This window comes from Cynocephalus volans, chromosome 9, assembly GCF_027409185.1.
Source record: "Cynocephalus volans isolate mCynVol1 chromosome 9, mCynVol1.pri, whole genome shotgun sequence".
In the NCBI taxonomy this organism is placed as follows: domain Eukaryota; kingdom Metazoa; phylum Chordata; class Mammalia; order Dermoptera; family Cynocephalidae; genus Cynocephalus; species Cynocephalus volans.
The window spans coordinates 34,871,317-34,891,355 of NC_084468.1; the positions used below are offsets into that span (position 1 = coordinate 34,871,317).

General features: G+C 34.8%; 1 protein-coding gene across 3 annotated transcripts in view; it reads left to right on the forward strand.

The window, feature by feature from the left end:
* KLHL5 (kelch like family member 5) overlaps positions 1–14,861 on the forward strand; it is a 64,058-nt gene extending 49,197 nt beyond the window's left edge. For all 3 annotated transcript variants that reach the window (XM_063107979.1, XM_063107978.1, XM_063107980.1), the window contains exons 7-11: positions 17–241; positions 3,383–3,545; positions 8,289–8,501; positions 10,067–10,238; positions 14,095–14,861. In XM_063107979.1, coding sequence (XP_062964049.1) covers positions 17–241; positions 3,383–3,545; positions 8,289–8,501; positions 10,067–10,238; positions 14,095–14,151 — 830 coding nt within the window. In that variant the 3' untranslated portion in view covers positions 14,152–14,861. The remainder of the gene's footprint in view (positions 1–16; positions 242–3,382; positions 3,546–8,288; positions 8,502–10,066; positions 10,239–14,094) is intronic.
* Positions 14,862–20,039: the final 5,178 nt, after the last annotated feature.

Consider the following 20,039-nt stretch of genomic DNA (forward strand, 5'->3'; position numbering starts at 1 on the left):
ATGTGTTACTGTTAAGGAGCAACAAGCATTGAAAAGTATGACCTCCGTACAAATATGTGGACTCCTGTAGCAAATATGAATGGGAGGAGGCTACAGTTCGGTGTTGCAGTGTTAGATGACAAACTGTATGTGGTTGGAGGGAGAGATGGACTGAAGACTTTGAATACTGTAGAATGCTACAACCCCAAAACAAAAACTTGGAGTGTGATGCCTCCTATGTCCACACATAGGCATGGCCTTGGTAAGTATAACTATGCAAATTCACTCAAAATGTCATATATTATGCTCCCTTACATAGCATTTTTACATTCTGTACCAGGCAGAAGATGACCGGTGTGGCACTGCTACGTCAGCAGCAATGTCACCAAACATTCCTTCACATACTCCCTGTTATCTGAGAAATAAAAGTAGAGAAAACAAGCATATACATAAATGTGGCAGCAACAAGTACAAGTAAAATTTGGATATCTAAGGATTTTAGTGCAGCGTGATGATCTGACAAGCAATCTTTTTACATATGTGTTCTGTGTTGACAATTATTGTTATCTAGACTAACTGAAATGCTTATTTTTAAATCTTTAGCATTATTGTTTTTCATATATATACTCCAGTTTTTAAGTTTTTAAGAAATGAATAAAAACCCAGGAAGCTTTTAAGGTGGTACCAAGAGTATAGTGATTCTTTCATTCAGTAATTCACTGAGCAGACATTTACTGGCCACGTTTTTTGTTCTGTAGGTATACAAAGATGAGGAAGACACAATCTTTACCCTCAAGGAACTGATGGCTTATGCTAAGATGCATGAAAGAGAATTAAGGGACCTCTCTTTTCTCAGTGAAATAGGAGAAAGAAATTTTTGATAAGAATGAAGGAGTAGAAATAAAATTAGAAGGGGCTTGAAATGTATCTGTATCACCCAGCTTTTGCTGCATAACAAGCCACTCCAAATATTGGAGGATTAAAATAACAGCCATTTATTTAGCTAATGGACATGTGGGTCAGCTGGGTAGTTCTGGTCTGGGCTGCCTTGGATGATCTCTGCTGGATTTTCATGAATCTGTAGTGGGCTGGCTGGTTGGCTGTGTGATCTAGGATGGCTTCACTCACATGTCTGGTGATAGGGCAACAGAGGCAACTAGGCCACATGCCTCTAATCGTTCAGCAGGCTAGCCAAGACTTCCTTCACATGATAGCAACCACTGAGTGGCAGTCACCCCAGCGCTCAAACACTTTTCAGGCTTCTGCTTGCATCATGTTTGCTAACATCCCACTGGCCAAAACAAGTCAGACAGGCAAGCCCAGATTCAAAGGGTAAAGAAATAGACTCCTCTTCTTGAAGAGAAGAGCTGTAGAGTTATGCTGAAAAAAGGAAAGGAAGAATTTGTGGCCATATTCTCAACCTATCACAGTTTGGAAAGGGTTTTAAATAGTTGCACTGAAGAATCTGATAGGTCATCTTAAAAGATTAATTAAAAGATGGATGAGTAGCAATGAAGGTATAGCTGAGTCTAAATAGTGTAGTTTGTACTATATCCTGTTAATACTGAGCACCAGAGTACAGGCTGCCCAAAAAAGCCAATAGCCAGTGAAAACTATCTAGGGATGAAGATTGGTATGGTGGTGGATAAAGCAAACAGACAAGGGATTCTACTAGTTGTAATTAGGTCTCAATGAAATATGATCTTAAGTTTCAAGTTTGATAAGGAGGTAAAACCAGAGGGTTAGGGCTAAGGTACAGAGAAAAAGGGCTTAAAATTAACTTTATGAAATTTAACAAAGTATACTATAAAACATTACTCTTGAGGCACAGAATAAGATGTATCTTAAGCATGAATGAGACTTATAGATTTGGGTTGACCATAAAATCCAAAGTCAAAGGTGTTACTCAACCCCATACTTCCCCCTTCCCCAGCATGGAGAAAGAAACTTAATTCTAACTTAGCATACATCCTTATACTATAGTACATAGAATGTGATTGCTTATGATCCAGCTGTGTTTTGTGCAAACTACATTGTACATAAAATACTATCATTAGGTCTAGGTGCCATACAAAAAGTGGGGCACAGTATATAATATAACAAATGAGTGGAATAATATATTGCTTTCATATTTATCTTATATGGCCATGATTTCACAAATTAAAATATATTTGTATTATAGGGGTTTTTTGGCCCTCAAGTGATATTTGGCCCTTAAGAGTATTTCTATCTCACCTGACCATGATCATGTCACACTTCTTCTCAAAACACTACTGGCTTTCCATCTCATTCAGAATAAAATCAAAAGTTCTTACAAGACACAAGGTCAGAGTCCTTCTCTCTGATTGCCCTCCATGATCTGGCTCCCCACTCTCCCTTATCTATACTCTCCCACTCACTCACCCTGCTCGGCCAAACTGGCCACCTTGCTATACTTCAGACATATTAAATATACCTCTGGACCTTTGCACATGCTGATGCCTCTACCTCACTTTCTCTTGCCCCAGAAATTTCCATGTCTTGTTTCTTAACTTCTTAACTTCATTCATGTTCCTGCTCAATGTCACCTATCAGATTTCCCCTGATCCCCTCTACCCTGCTCCATTTTTTTTAGTACCACTTATCAACTTCTGAAATATATTTGTTTGTTTCCTGACTGAAATATGAGGTCTGTCAGGGAACAACCCTTATCTGCTGTGTTCTATTGAGTGCCTGGCTCTTAGTATAAACTCAATAGATATTTGTTGAATAAATTAACAGATGAATCTGGCTTGGCTCCATGGTGATGAATCATACCAACAGATTATGGTATCAAATCTAGCTACTCATGTGTTCAGATCCCCATACCAACCAGCTAGCTGCCAAAACAAAACAAAACAAAACAAAAACCAACTATAGTAAAATCTCATGAATTTGAATTAATAGGGAGAAAGGAATAAAAATGCTTTTTCAAATATATCCTAAATCCATATAATTAAAAAATGTTTTAAAGAGTAGCAGTGTATGTATCTGGTGCAGTTTTAAAATAACTTTAAAATAATTTTTTTTTTTTTAGGTACCTCAAAAAAAATACCTCTAAATTTTTTTTTTTTTCCTGTGTCTGGCTGGTACAGGGATTGAACCCTGGGCTTTTGTGTTATCAACACCACACCCTAACCAATTGAGCTAACTGGCCAGCCCCTCCTCTAAAACTTGTAAGACTGGAACTACAGTGCTATTTCAACCCCAGCTACCCATCTACCCACTAAGAAGTGCACTGAGGAGGCCAAATATCTATATCATAACTTTTTGCTTGGTTAAATTTGCATTTTACGGTTTACTGTACTTATATTTCAATTAAAATGTGATTTTTAAGACTTAGCAGCAAATCTCAAGTCCTCACTTCTTTCCTGTGTCCTTGCAGGTGTGGCTGTATTGGAAGGTCCTATGTATGCAGTAGGAGGGCATGATGGCTGGAGCTACCTGAATACAGTGGAAAGATGGGACCCTCAGGCTCGCCAGTGGAATTTTGTCGCCACTATGTCCACCCCCAGGAGCACAGTAGGTGTGGCAGTACTAAGTGGAAAGTAAGGAAATATTTAAAGTTCCATTTAAAACACAATAAAGCAAATTTATTAAGCTGTATCATTTCCAAAGTAAAGATATACATAAATATCTTAAGAGTGATTTGGAGAAACTTTTAAAATAATGTCTCTTTTTATAATAGTTCTAAGTATAAGTAGCTCAACATTGTTAGGCTTTCATTCTAATGTGCAGATATTATACATTTCTAGTTATCATTTTGAGTGAAGAAATTTTATATACATCTTCAATATTAATTAATTATATAGTAAAAAATCTGGTGGTTTATATACCTTTAAAAATATATGATCTTTGGAGCATGGTGCTGATAACACCAAGGTCAAGGGTTCAGATCCCCATACCAGCCAGGTGCAAAAAAAAAAGTATATGGTCTTTTGAAAGTAGTATGGTCTCTCTCGAGGTTTCCCTAAAAATTCCTTCCATCTTTTCTACTGATTTATCTTTACTTTTACTCCTCTTCTTTCTTATCTTGGTAAACTACTGAAAACTAGAATGAATTTAGAAAAATGTGCTCTCTTTCCTCTTGTCCACTCTAAATAAACAGATTTAGGTAGAGCTATCACCAATAGCACTTGGTTATTCAGAGACTAAATATGTATCTTTTTCCATCCTTACTTCTTCCATAAAATGAAGCCCTCTAAGGTTGTTAAAGAAAAATTGTTTGTTGATACATTTTGCTCACTTAAAATGCTTTATCATCATTTCCAGAAAGAGGAAGAAATAAAAGTTAAAATAGAGACATAAAATTATTTGTAGAATTGTGTTATTATTATAAGAAAAATGAGAAAATATTATACTAGTAGAGTTTTAAGTAAAGTAGCAAAGTTACTACTAGTAAAATTTTTTTCAATGTTATGACCTAAGATCTTGTTTCCTCAAGTCTTACTAGTCATGTTCTACTTTTTGGTTTTTTTAGCATTATTACAAGTGATAGACAAATGGTAACCATTTTTTAGGTATATCTGATCTCCACACCCATCTCCTCAGTTGTTTTAGCTAAAGAAATAACTTCAATATTCATCACTACATATCTTTCATAACTCTGTGATAGAAGAGTTAGCCATCAAAGAATCTAGTAAATGAGAAGAAAGAAAGAAAACTAAACAATATCTTCTTGGTTTTGACTCTTTGGTTTAAACTTTTGGGATTATTAGTTCATTGGACTAAATTTCATTCAGTGGCATATTTCTTAGCCCTTATTTCCAATAAAGGACAAAAGAATAACTGCCTTCTCATAACCTGATTTCCAGACCTACCTGGACTTCTAGACACAGAAATACCTTACTTTCTTACCTTTTCTTGCCCTCTACTAACTCACCTGAAGTACAGTTAATTGAATATAATTCTGAGACAGTATAATAATCATATCATAAGCTAAGGATCTCTACTAAATATTAAGAAATTTTATTTTGAAAGTATATATACAGAATCTAGAATAAAGAAAAATTATGTTGTTAGTTCAAAACAATTAATGCAAGTAGTTGAAAAAAATTAATCGTGATCTTCTCTGTACCATTCCTTGTAATGTAAAACAAATCATTTCTGTGTGCCTTTTCTTAATCTGTAAAATGAAGAGCCTAGCTTAACTACTGTTTTTGTTATTTTAACTTATTTTACAATGTTTCCTGAAGCAAAATATAGTTATTTCTTTTTTTTTTTTTTTTTGGCCGGTAAGGGGATCGCAACCCTTGGCATGGTGTTGTCTGCACCACACTCAGCCAGTGAGTGCACCAGCCATCCCTACATAGGATCTGAACCCGCGGCCTCGGCACTACCAGCGCCACACTCTCCTGAGTGAGCCATGGGGCCAGCCCAATATAGTTGTTTCTTTAGGAAAGAACTATTTCTATATTTGAGTTGCATTCTGCATCTTAAAATTTTTCTTTCCACCTTGTTTGACAGAAAGAAGCTTCATTTAGACTTCTGATTGCTCAGGCCACTGTTAAGCCATTGGCTGGCAAATATTTTTAGTGGTAGAATCTCTCTTTCAAATTAAATCTTACAAAAACCTCAATACTTAAGACAAATGGAAGTTCAAGTTTATTCTAAACTTATTTTAAATTTATTATTATCTTTTGTTTTGGTTGTCCAATACGAAGAAGATCCTGATTCACAGATAAGATGCTGAAAGGATAATGATTATTTTAACTAATAGAGCAATTTAATCTGAATCTCAGAAAACTCTTCAATTAAATCGCTCAAATAGTTTGAAAGTAGTAGGAAATTTTTTTTCTAAATTGAATCTCAAAGAGTATCTGCCAACTACTTGCATTCTTGATCATAATTTTAAAAATCAAGCAAGACCTAAATCTTTTTAAAAAATATATAGGATGATACTATCACAACTTGACATGATATTTTTCTTTTTAGTGTAATAGATACTGTCATGGGGAAGAGAGATGAGTTCTGAGTCTTACATGGCATCTAACTGAGCTAAAAATACTTTTAAAATTTTGAATTTTTTTTTTTTTGAAACGTAAAGAGTTTTATTTACCAAAGGAAGAGGGAAGAGTACACTCCAGAGAAAATGGAGTGGGCCCGAGCAAGAGAGAAAAGTGCTCAAGAACCTCCAAAAACTTGAATTTTAAATGAACCATTTTTGGGACACCTCCTGCCCCCTCCCCCCCTGCCCGCCTATTCCTCCACAGAATCTTATTCTTACTTAGAACACAGTTTGAAAACCGTTGCTTGAGATAATGATTCTTCAGGAAGAATTACCAATATATTTTAACCCTTAATATTAGCTCATTGTAAGCACTGTTTATAACTTAAGATCTCCTAATACTGTCATTTACTAAAAGAAGACAAAGACAGAATTAGTTTTTCTCCTTAAATGCTTATATTGTGCTTACCATGTGCTAGGCACTTTTCAAAGTACTTTAATTATCAATAATCCTCTGAGGTAGAACTTACAGAAGATGAAATTCAGGCAGATGGAGGTTAAATAACTTGTTAATAGTCACAGTAAGTGGTGGAACTAAAATTTAAACCCTGAGAATCTGGTTCCAGAGTTTATGCTCATAATCACTGCACTATACCATTTTTCACAGAGAAGACTCATGAATTCACTATTAAGAGAGTAGTGTGCCTTGAAGTCTATGGTAATGTGTGTGTAGATATGCACACATGAATTATTTTTAATTAGGGATATTCTCTAATTGTTGAAGCCTTCTAATGATCTGTGATCCATATTCAGATAATATTCTATCAAGTATTAGTTGAAGATGAGACTAGTTCAGTATTAAGAACAGTAACACAAGTAGTTTTTAACAGATAAAAAACTTCAACAGGTAAAAGTTTCAAATGAATTTCAATTTCCATACTGTTAATATAATTTAAGTTTAGAACACAATATTACTATAACCATATGCTGCTATTTAAGATATGGTCATTTTATTATTTAAGAACAAGTTTGAGTGACATAGTGGCATACTTTAATGATAAAATCTGTCTTTAAAGTATGTATATTTACCCAAATATACATACTTAGTTCTAATGTGTAGAAATTTGGTATAGTTTAAATATTATGTCTTGAAAAAGAATAAAAAATAGTTGAATATTAACTAGAGTATCTGTGAATTCAAAATGTGTGATCTTTTGTGCAAACAATGAAGTAAATTTACTCTTTAAAAAAACTAACAGAAAAATATACAGAGCTTCTCAAATGAATATTAAGTACAAGATGATTTTATGCTTAATAAAAAGCAGGGTTCAAATATTTAAAATATTTTACATATATAAGTTCAGAGTGAAAGATTATTTCAAGTAAGTACAGTATATTGACTGATAATAAATTAAAACTGATCTACTAGTCAACATTTAGGGCATTCACATACCATATTTATTTTAGACAATTTACCCTTTTCTGTGGTAAATTCAATTAATGAGAAGTTGACGGGTTAGCTCAGTTGGTTAGAGCACAACCTTGTAACACCATGGTCATGGGTTCAGATCCCTGTGCCAGCCAACTGCTAGGAAAAAAATCAACAAAATTCAATTAATGAAGGACACTGTTCACATATAATAAATATTAATGTATATGCTGTTGTTTCTAGCTTTATTTTTATTATTCTCCTGTTTCACTATTACAAGTACATCCCAGGTGACTGTTGACTGTACAGCTGCTTAATTATATAACTATGTGTACTGATTCTGCTGCTTACTGGGTGACCCTATAAAATTCTCTTCATCTCCATGAGACCCTCCCTATTTCTTCACCTGTGAAGCAGGGATATAAATGGTTTTTCATAGCTTCATTGTGATGATTAAATTAATACATGTAAAGTACCTAGCCTTCAGTAGGTGCTCAAAGAAAAGGTTAGTTTCTTTCCTTTATAACCAAGTTCTATTTTAGCTATTTTTAAAAATAAGTTGTGTATATTTATACACCATCTTTTATCTATTCTAAGACACAATTTAACATCTCCAAAATTGCAATGCATCTTACAGTCAGTGGTGACTTGTGAAACATATGGCAGCTGTGAAATATTTGTCATTGCCTTCATGTGCAGTTTTTCTTTTTCATGTATACGCCGAGTGATATATGATACATACATGTGTCATTTAATTGGTAGCATATCTTCTTTCTTAATGGCACATAAATTGACAGTATGTCTTATAACTGATGGCACCTTAAATTCAATGAAATACTATAAGAATAGCCTCTTTGTCTTAAGCATAATAACAGCACTATTTCTTATTTATCATTTCATTTGTTCTTTTTACAGACTTTATGCAGTTGGTGGTCGTGATGGAAGTTCTTGTCTTAAATCAGTAGAATGTTTTGATCCTCATACGAATAAATGGACGCTTTGTGCACAGATGTCAAAAAGGAGAGGCGGCGTAGGAGTAACAACCTGGAATGGATTGCTGTATGCTATTGGAGGACACGATGCTCCTGCATCCAACTTGACTTCCAGACTCTCAGACTGTGTGGAGAGGTAACTTCCTGTGAGGGAAAACTAGGGGGAATAAACAAACAAAAGATTGTAACTCTTTATTGGGCACTTACCACATGCCAGGAAGTTCTGTAGGAGCTTTGTAAACATTGAGATGTCTGCTCTGGCCATCTCTCCATCTGTCTCCCAACGGCCTACTCAGATTCTTTTCTCATCATATTACTGCCTACTTACTTAAACTTTACCTTAGAATTGATTGCATAATTTACTAATTGAATGATATGACAAACAGTTATTGTGTACCTATTCTGTACTGGACACTGGACCTAATAAGATGCTTGATGGATTTATGAGAATGAATTAGGGGCTGGTGGCTACATAAGAAATGAAAATGTTAGGGACATTTCTGACACGTTTTGATATAAAATAATAAAAGGCTCATGATAAGGCTTAAAGGCTTAAACAAGTCATCCAAACTACCTCACAAAACTCAAGTATAGGGCCAGGTAGACAGCCTAATAGCAGTGGAAAATTTGGATGGTAGGTCAGGTTCCTATCTGTTATGTTCAATCTAGTTCAAGGAATGGAGAGAATGGATTTAGGAGATAGAATCAATAGGAGTATGTATGAACACTCCAAAGCAGAAAGGTTCATATAACAAAGTAAAAGGCAGCCATTGTGACTGGAAAACAAAGAGTGATGGAAAGAGTGGCCAGAAAGGAGGGGAAAAAGGGTGCGGGTGGGGGCAGATCCTGTAGAGTCTTGAGGCATTATTAAGTATTTTGGATTTTATAGAAGAATAGGAAGTTCAGTGCCTCTTTGTGTGTGTGTGTGTGTGTGTGTGTGTGTGTGTGTGTGTGTGTGTGTGTGTGTGTGTGTGTTGGACATGGTCAGATTTTAGGATCTGTGTGATTTATGTAATAAGTTGTAAATCATGATAAGGAGGATAAAAAGTAAAATCAAGGTTTGTTGATAATGAGCACTTTCTGTGAAATAACAAGCAGACATGGTTGTTGTTTTCTGAGAAAGCAGGAAAGTTACACCTGCATTTCATCTGTATTGGGGAGAAAACAATTCAGACTATGCTTGTTACATGTTGCAATCCGGGAAAGGAATATGGAAGTCTTCATACACTTTGCCCCATAAATTATAGGCTCACTATAGTACTGCACCCAGTGAAAAGCTGTTCATTGACAAGAGATATTAGAAGCAATATAGGTCATCTTAGCATGCAGTTCTATTTAAGATACCTCATGTAAGGAACAAAAAGGTCCAAAACTGGGCAGATACCACGACTGAGACTATAAGTCATTTTACTAGAGCTTAGCATATTGATCTCCCCAAGTTTTCAGTAGGCAACCTTAAAGCAGTTTTCAGTATTTACATTAGTTCCTTTAATGTGTTATACATCTGCTAAATGAATCCATAATACTGTAAGTTAAAAGATAACAGAATGTTAAAAATTTCTATTTTTCTGTAAAATATGTCCAAAAAAATTTTTTTAACATAGCAGATAATAAGACAGAAGGTTGACTTAAAGAACAAAACTATTTTTATGTAAAATATTTTGAGAACAATTCAGCTTCAATTGTAAAATTTTATTTCAGATATGATCCCAAAACAGATATGTGGACTTCGGTGGCATCTATGAGCATTAGCAGAGATGCAGTGGGGGTCTGTTTACTTGGTGATAAATTATATGCTGTTGGAGGATATGATGGACAAACTTATCTTAATACAGTGGAGGCTTATGATCCCCAGACAAATGAGTGGACCCAGGTATGGCATTTCATTTTTCATTATTATACTTACTCTCTTTTTATTCAAACATTTCATTTGGTAAAACAGATCCTCTATATTTTGTTCACTATTGAAATATATAGCATAAATATGATAAAGTCACCTCTTCATTAAATGTGAGAAAACAAGAGGCAATGCTTAATTTTACAACATAATTAAAATCCAAAATTATCTATGAAGTATAAAGTTAATACTCAGATAAATTATTAATTGATCTGCCACCACTTGCTTGATGAAATGTTATGGCACTGATAGAGCTGACAGGATAACAGGAGGACTACAACAAAGGGAGGTGGAATTGTGGAAAATAAGAAAAAGGATGGTAATCAAAAAATTTTGAACAACTTACCCATACATGAACAATAATTTTTAAATATTCAAGCCACTGATACTTGGGAGCAGATTAAATTTCTGGTCATAACCTAGCGAAGATGGCAACCCTAAATTACATTAACAAATAAGAAACTTGACTTGGCAAGCTTATTAACAAAAGAATTCCACCATGTCTATTTCTGGGAGGGCCTAGAACTTCTAAAAATAATCTTTTGAGATCTTTTATTTCATCTTCACCAATGACAGACTCAGGAATTTTGTGCTTGTAACACCCAATTCAGTATCTGGTACACAAAAGAAACTCAATAAATGTTTAATTGAGCCAAGGTTTTCTTACACGCAAGGAGCAATGGTAAGTATTGCTCAAGGAAACAAAATTTAGGAGAATCCCTGCTGTCACAGAACTTAATTTCTTAGGTAGGTAAGATCTACACATGCAAGGGAAGAACCCACAATATACAGCAACTGGCATTAAGTATCCCATGGTATAGGCAGTGAGTGGTATAGGAAATAAAAGAGAAAAAATAAAGTCATTGTTAGGAGGGTTCTAGTAAGAAAGAAGGATTTAAGCTAAGCCTTAGTAAGTTGATCCAATTCAAAAATGTTGGAAAGAGAGGAGAAATAATGTAAGAAAATGTCACTGAAGCAGACATAGACATGTTGAGGAAATATGGCTGGATATAAGGATCCACACTTGAGAAAAGTAGGAGTTCTTATTGGAGAGGAAGGATGGGGTCAGAATGGAGATCCATGAAGGCCAAGCCAAAGAGTTTGGTAATGAGAAGCCAGCAGAGACTTTTAACCAAGAGAGTGATGCAGTTGGGTACGGGGTAAGTAGGGTTAGGGGCAGGGGAAGTGAAAGCTGGACAAAAGGAAAACATTTAGAAGATTGCTTCAGTTGCAAGGCTTTAAGTGTTAAATATAGATGGACTCGAGAGATATTACCAAGTACTGTCAGTCTTTATATACTCACACTTATTGGGTTAGATTGGGAGGTATAGCCTCTGAAGAAAGCAGCAAAGGAATGATCAGAGAGGTTCTTACAAGATAATAGAATAGAGCATTTAAAGGGAGAAGAGGGAGTTTCAATACTATAAGGAAGAGTGAAGATAATTTGTCATTCATGACATTGTGGGGCTCTCTGAGAATGTGACAGAAGCAGAAGCTATCACACAGTTTAAAAAGTAAAGAGAAGAATAAAATGTGGGAGCTAGAGGAGCATGTAATTTTAAAATGATGACAGAAAGTTAACATCTATTGAACACATTTTATGTACCAGTTCTATTCTAAGCACTTTACATTAAAGAATTTGTTTAATTCTTCCAGCAACCATATAAGGTAAGTACTGTTATTTCCCCACTGCACAGGATGAGGAATCTGTTGAATAGCTAACCCAAGATCACATAGCAATAAATGGTGGAGTTAGAATTTGAGCCAAGAATTTTTTTCACAATAGATATGACAACAAGAGGGTAAAGAGAGATTCCAAATGCTAGAAAGAAAGAGCAAAACTGAAGGGCACCTTCCTGAAAGAAGGGCAGGAAACAGAATTGAGAGCAAAGACTGGTCATCCTCAAATGGGAGGAAAGATCTTATCTTCCAAGACTTGAGGAAAAGATGAGGATGAGTGTAAAAAGGTACATGGAGTTTTTAAGTGAAGAGAAAGACAGGGAAAAAAGGACCTAGATTGTGTGACCGTGATCTTATTTTTTAACTAAGTGAGATCACTTGGCGGAAGGAGGGAGGAAGAAACAAGATTACGGGCTTTAGTTATAGCTACAGGATTTCATTAGAAATTACATGATTACCTAGAATCAGCCTCCCACTATGGCAGAAATAATTGTGAATGACAACCAAGTAGCCCAAAAAGACATAAAAGAATTTCTTTTTCTGAGATGTATTTGATTTGAGTCCTTAGGCCAGTTATAAGAAACCTCTATTGGCCAGTATTTTAGACATGTTATTACAGATAATTAATACTTTATGTTGAATTACTCTGTATCAAAATTAATAATCTGCAACCACATAACTATTTTGTTTGCATGTCACCTGTATTACTATTTTAAAGCACCTAAAAATGCAAACTTAATACCATAGTATCTGAAAAATAAATGTTTTCCTTTCAGTATTCTGACAAATAGACAAGAGGATAGGGACTGAAATGAGATTACAAAGTCTTAAGCCACCACCCATCCCATTGCCAGCCTTGACCCAAAGCAAGAGGTGACTGCCTTGTATTTAATAAATTCTCTAAGCTAAACTTTCTAGCTGGTTGTCATGACAGTGTCAACTATTCACAATGTAGAGACTTAGTGTCTTGGGTGATTTGAGAAAAGCTGCTAATTACAAACTGACATTTTGATGTAAATGACTGAGAGGTCACTTCTACACTACTGTAAATGATACGGTTTTAAAATAGGTTATTTGTTCAACGAGATATAACAGTGATCAGAACAACTGGTTCGGATGGAGAATTCTCTTACAATTGAAGTCTGGTCTGTTCATAAAATCCACTTGTTGGTCTGGGGGGAAGTCAAACTGATTAGGAAGTCATTTTGGTATTGTAAATTTGACAAAAACACTTTATTACATACCCTAACATACATAAGTACAAAGCAAACTTTCTTAGTACTTTGTATTAGTCACCTCCACCCCCACCCCAACTCCTAACATTTTAACTCTCTTGGATCAAATGTATAGATTCTTACCATGTTCAGAGTAGTTCTTCAAAAACTATCCTTGTTCACACTTTTATTTCCACTATGAATTGTCCAGTGTCTAGGGTCTTTAAAAAAATACAGTAAGTGAAAGATTTAACAATTGTTCCTTATCCATAAATTAAGATTATATTCTTTCCCCTAGCATCTCTTCCCCCCACTTCTATCTCGCTGTCATAGAGCTCATTCATTGTTTCCACAGCTAGGGAGTTAGATGGGTGGTATTTTTTATTTATTTACTCTGCTAAAAAGTAGTAGAATGGGTTTAAAGTTTTCAGCCATGCACATAGAAGGCAGTCAATAAATGTGAAGTTTCTGGTTCCTCGAAAAAGCAGATTCCCAGGCATGTGGTATATTTTGTGTACTATCTGAGATAGCACGGCTGTTAGAGGACCTCACTAGATAACACTTGATATTTTCTCCATATTGGTCACAAAGTTACTTTAAGTGTGCAGCATGCTTTCATATGCATATTGTACATCATTTTGGCCAAAACATAGTGTTTCATGTAGACTAATTCCTGAGCTATTAAAAAAATCACCTTGAAAAAGGAGTGAATACTACATAATCATGTGATATACCCAGAACAATTTGGATTATAAAACTTTGATATCAGGATGGGGTCTTGGGGAAGGGACCAGGCCAGCAACAGGCTGGGGCAGCAGGGGGTTGGAAGCAGCTCTTTGCCAACAGTACAGACAATTTCAGTATTTCACTAACTGGTGTAGCATTATCGATATTTTTACCTAACAAATCCAACACATCTCTTTTTGTTTCATTTTTAGGTTGCTCCACTGTGCCTAGGAAGAGCTGGGGCTTGCGTTGTGACTGTAAAATTATAACTTAGTGCTTTGTTTTCTAAATGAAGATATCCTCTTCCTTTAGTAACTTAGTACAGTTATTCTTCTATCAGTGGATACATTTTTAGTAAATGTGCAGTGCCACATTCCTGGGCACAAAGTGCCTGATCCCAAAGTGAAGATGTTAAAACAAAGGAGGGAAGGAGTGGTTGGACCAGGATTAAATACTTTCATTTCTTAGTATATCAAAACTACAGCTGGTGGATTGTGAACATATGTTCCTGATATAAAATATGAGGACAAATGTGCTGCTCTGAAACACAACCCAGTGCTAACTGAGAATTTCATGGATTCATAACCAAGAACATTTTACTCACATTACCAGATTTATTTTATTACAGTGCAAACACACCAGATAAAAATTCTAAAATATTGCTTTGTAAGTTTAACATACATGAGTTGGAGTAATTTTTATTTGTTTGCTTGCTTGTTTAACTACATCCACTATTTTAATGACATACTAAAGACTATACTATTTACTTTTTTCAGAAACACCTGCATTATGTATGCTTTGGTTGTGGATTTTATTTGTAGAATTGGTTTAGTCCAGTGAATAGAGAAAAACATTGAGTTAAAAGAACAGTGACCAAATAAAAACTTGATATGATCTTTGGGGTACATTTAAATATTTATTCCATTACATCTAGATTTCACCAAGAACTATATATTATGATATTCTTGAATTGTCAATGAAACATGGCATTTTACATTAAACTTGATATGCAAATTTGTGTAAAGAAAATAAATGTTATATACCCTATAATGTTCTTTTACCTAACTAGTATTTAATTATATGAATTTGTTTTATATTATAAAAGATGTTTTGATTTTGTCTTTTGATATTGACAAAATTGTTTTGCTATTCTTATGTTTTCAAGTCTGTATTAGCCTCCCCTGCCTATGTTTTGCCACAGTTAATAACCCATTGTGCTTCTTTGTAATCAAACAGTTTTAGGGCTTACTGAATGTTTGAAAAATAAGTTTAAAGTGTTTGTTACCCAAAGTTTTGTACATTTATAAACTCTAATTATATATGTGAACGTTAATACTGTCAGTGAATTGTTTATTGTTTGCAAAAATGCACTGGGCAGTAACATTTTGTGATAAACTCTATAAGGTATAAGTCATTAACTTATATCTTAATATAAAATGAGTATAAACTAAATTCCCATCTTTTAAAATACATTGTTGTGGTTAATGTGTTCTTATATTTTATATCAGGGTAGGCTTTATTTTAGTTGCTGTCTTTAAAAATTAAAACAAAATACTTTTTCTTTAATGATCTGATTTTGAATGCACATAAAATATTTCTACCTTAGAACCCAAGAAAGCAAGTCCTTCTATTTCCAAACAAATCATTTAGTAATTTTCTAAGAAAATAATGGTGGCAGTGATTTATCACATATTAATATTTCATGTATTCGATATATTATAGATATGAATTCAATTATTTTCCTGACAAGGAGAGATCAGCTGTGGATTATACTTAGGGGAAGGGAGGAAAGAAAAGGAAAAGGTATAAGAAACAAAAAAATTTTTAAAAAAGAATGTCAATACATTGTCTCCTCCTTGTGGAGGCTTAGATCTGCGGTTGTGCCTTGGAACATTCATTATCCACTCTCTGGTTCCCCATGGCCCACAGTTGGGGACCAGACTCACATTAAAATAAAGGAATTGATTTTCCTCTCCAAGGACCTTGCTTTCCTTTACGGGATTTTCTACTCTGATAAAGGGCCTCTCTGATACAGTTTTGTAGTCAATAGGACCTGCTTTTCTGGATACTATTAAGAGAACCATTTTTTTCAAGTGACAGGGCATTTGCCAAGACTTTCATTCCTCTCTCAGTGCAGCGTCTTATAAATCTAGAGCTATAAAAATATGGCTCTTCTTGTATCTACCATCCAACATTTTTGCCTTGACTTTTACTATTAGCCTATCGCTTGAGCTATCTAGATAGACCCTCTTTATTTTAAGCCCAATTAATGACCACCTTATAAAAAATATTTGCTAATAATTATTCAATGCTTATTATGAAGTAGGAACCAAGTATTTTATATGTATTAATGCACTTAATCCTCTCAGCAACCTTATGAGGTAGGTTCTATTATTAATCCCTTCTTTACAGTTAGGAAATGGGCTTAGAGAGGTAAACCTAAGATTACATATAGCAAGTAAGTAGCAGAGTGGGGATTCAAATGCAGGTAGTCTGACTCAGGAGTCTTCACTCTTACCATTCCTGCCTCTAGGTAGAAAAACAGAGGTTTCATTTTATGTGAGGAATGATTTATTTTAATAAAAAGAAAAGAGGGTTATGCTCTTTAGTAATAAAGTTAATACCAGTCACACCCCATCAGAAAATTCTGGTTCCTTAGCATTTGGGGAAGTTTTTTGTTTAAATTTCTTATAGAATTTTATATACAATTGGCTTTAAGAGAAGTAAATGTAAGAAAACATTTATAAAATTTTATAAATATTTGATAAGCTGCATGGTATTTTGGGTAACTAAATTATAAACAAGTTTATTCATCAAAAATAAGCATTATTGCCAACAAATTAGATAACCTAAATGAATTGGACAAATTCTTAGAAATACACGAGTTACCAAAACTCACTCAAGAGGAAATAAAAAATCTGAACAGACCTATAACAGTAAAGAGATTGAATCAGTAATCAAAAACTTCCCAACAAAGAAAGCCAGGACTAGATGAGTTCACTGGTGAACTCTACCACACATATAAAGAAAAATTAACATGAATCCTTCTCAAATCTTTCCAAGAAACGGGAAGAGGAGAGAACACTGTAACTCATTCTATAAGGCCAGCCTTGATACCAAAGCCAGACAAAGACATCACAAAAAAAACTTCAATCCAATATCCCTTATGAATGTAGATGCAAAATACTAGCAGGCCAAATACAACAATACATTAAAAAGATTATACACCATGACCAAATGAGATTTATCACAGGAATACAGGGAGTTCGACATGCAAAAATCAATCAATGAAAGTAATACACCTCATTAATAGAATGAATGGGGGGGAAATCAACATGATCCTCTCAATTGATAAGAAAAAGCATTTGACAAAACCCAACACCCTTTCATGGCAAAAACACTCAGCAGACTAGGAAGAAATGGGAACTTCCTTAACCTAATAAAAGCCGTTCATAAAAACCCACAGCTAACAACATATTCAATGGTGAAAGATTGAACACTTTACCTCTAAGATCAGGAAAATGCCTGCTTTCCCTACTGCTAGTCAACATTGAACTAGAAGTTCTAGCCAGAGCAATTAGGCAAGAAAAAGTAATAAAAGAAACCCCAATTAGAAAGGAAGAAGTAAAACTATCTCTATTTACAGACAACCTGATCCTATATATTAAAAATCATAAAGAATCCACACACAAAAAAAGCTCTTACAGCTAATAAACAAATTCAGTAATGCTGCAGCATGTAAGATCAACACACAAAAGTCAGTTATATTTCTATACACAAGCAAAAATTCAAGACGGAAATTTTTAAAATTCCATTTATAATAACATGAAAAAGAATAAAATACTTGGGAATAAATTTAACCAAAGAGATGCAAGACTTGTACACTGAAAAGTACAAAACACTGCTGGAAGAAAGAAAAGACCTTAGCAAATGGAAGACATCCTGTGTTCACAGATTGGAAGACTTAACATTGTTAAAATGGCATTAGTCCCAGTATTAGTCTACAGATTAAATGCAATCTCTATCAAAATTCCAGTGGCCTTTCTGCAGAAATTGAAAAGCTGATCTCAAAATTCAAATGTATTTGCAAGGGACCCAAAAGGGCCCAAACAATCTTGAACAAGAACAAAGAGGACTCACACTTTCTGATTTCAGAATTTACTACAAAGCTACATTAACCCAATCGGTGTGGTACTGGTATAAAAATAAACATATAAACCAATGGAATAGAATAAATAGTCCAGATATAAACTATGGTTAACACAGTATGGTCCACTGATTATTGTCAAAGCTGCCAAGACCTTCAGTGGAGACAGAATTGATAGTCTCTTCAACAAATGGTGCTGAGACAATTGGATATTCACATACAAAAGAATGCAGTTGGACCCTTACTTCACATCACATACAAAGACTAGTTCAAAATAGATCAAAGACCTAAACATAAGAGCTAAAACTCTGAGAAGAAAACAGGCATAAATCTTCATGACTTTGGATTTGGCAATGGTTTCTTAGATATGACAACAAAAACACAAGCAACAAAAGATAAAATATATGAATTAGACTTCTTCAAAATTAAAAGCTTCTGTGTGTGAAAGGACTATATGAAGAAAGTGAAAAGATAACCCACAGAATGAGAGAAAATACAAGTATTTGCAAGTCATATATCTGGTAAGGGACCAGAATCCAGAATCTATGAGGAACTCCTACTCTCAACAACAAAAAGACAAACAACCCTATTTCAAAATGGGCAAAAGACTTAGACATTTCTCCAATGACAATGTACAAATGGCCAACAAGCACATGAAAAGATGTTCAACATCATCAGTCATTGTGCAAATTAACATTACAATAAGATACCACTTTTCACCCACTAGAATGGCTATAATTTTGAAAATAAAATAGCTGTTGGAGAGGATGTAGAGAAATTAGAACCTTCGTTCATTGCTGGTAGGAATGTAAAATGGTGCAGCTGCTGTAAAAAAGTTTGACAGTTCCTCAATAAATTAAATATAGAATTACCATATGACCCAGCAATTCCACTCCTGGGTATATACCAAAAAGAACTGAAAACAGGTGTTCAAACAAAAACTGACACACAAATATTCATAGCAACACTGGTCTCAATAGCCAAAAGGTGGAAACAACCCAAATGTTCATTATCTGATGAATAGACAGACAAATTGTGGCATATACAAAAAATGGAGTTTATTCAGCCATAAAGAAAAATGAAGTACTGAGACATGGATGAGCCTTCAATACATCATGCTAAGTGAAAGAAACCAGACACAAAAGACCACATACAGTATGATTCCCTTTATATTAAATTTCCATAATAGGCAAATCCACAGAGACAGAAAGCAGATTAGTGATTGTCAGGGGCTGAAGGGAAGGTGGGGTAAGGAGTGACGTTTAATGAGTAAAAAGTTTCCTTTTGGGGTGAACAAAATGTTTTGGAACTAATTATTAGTGATGATTGTGTAACAGGCTGAACAGAAGTGACTCCATTTTGTTAAACTTCTAAATTAAAAAGTTTTTTTTTCTTACTCTTGTAACCTGAGCCGCATAGCTTACAGCTGGACAGTAGAGTGCAATGACTCTTGTTCACATGATTCCGAGAACGAAATGACTCCTGCTCACACTGTGCATAGAGTAATTACAGCAGAAGGGCTGGCCCGTGCCTCACTTGGAGAGCGTGGTGCTGACACCACCAAGCCAAGGGTTAGGATCCCCTTACCGGTCATCTTAAAAAAAAAAAAAGAAAAAGAATAATGATAGAAGAAATTATTAACCCAGGTAGCCATTCTTTACTAGCTCACTAACTAGATCTTTTTGAGGTTAATAAAAACTGAATCCGTGACTTGACTTCATGCAGGATGGTCACATGGATCACCTCCCACCCAAGAAGTTCTTTCACGTTTATCTGCAATTTTATGATTATGCCTGCACCATGAATCTGCCCCGACTACCACCTGTCCCTATAAAACCATTTGGCAAGTCTGGGAAAAGCGGAGATGGTCTTTGAGACATGAGTCCACCATTTCCCAGGCTGCCGGCTTCCTGATTAAAGGCTCCCTTTCCTTACACCAACACTTGTCTATCAATTATTGGCTATTGAGCGGTGAGCAAACGGAACTTTGGGGTCTCGGTAACAGTTGCT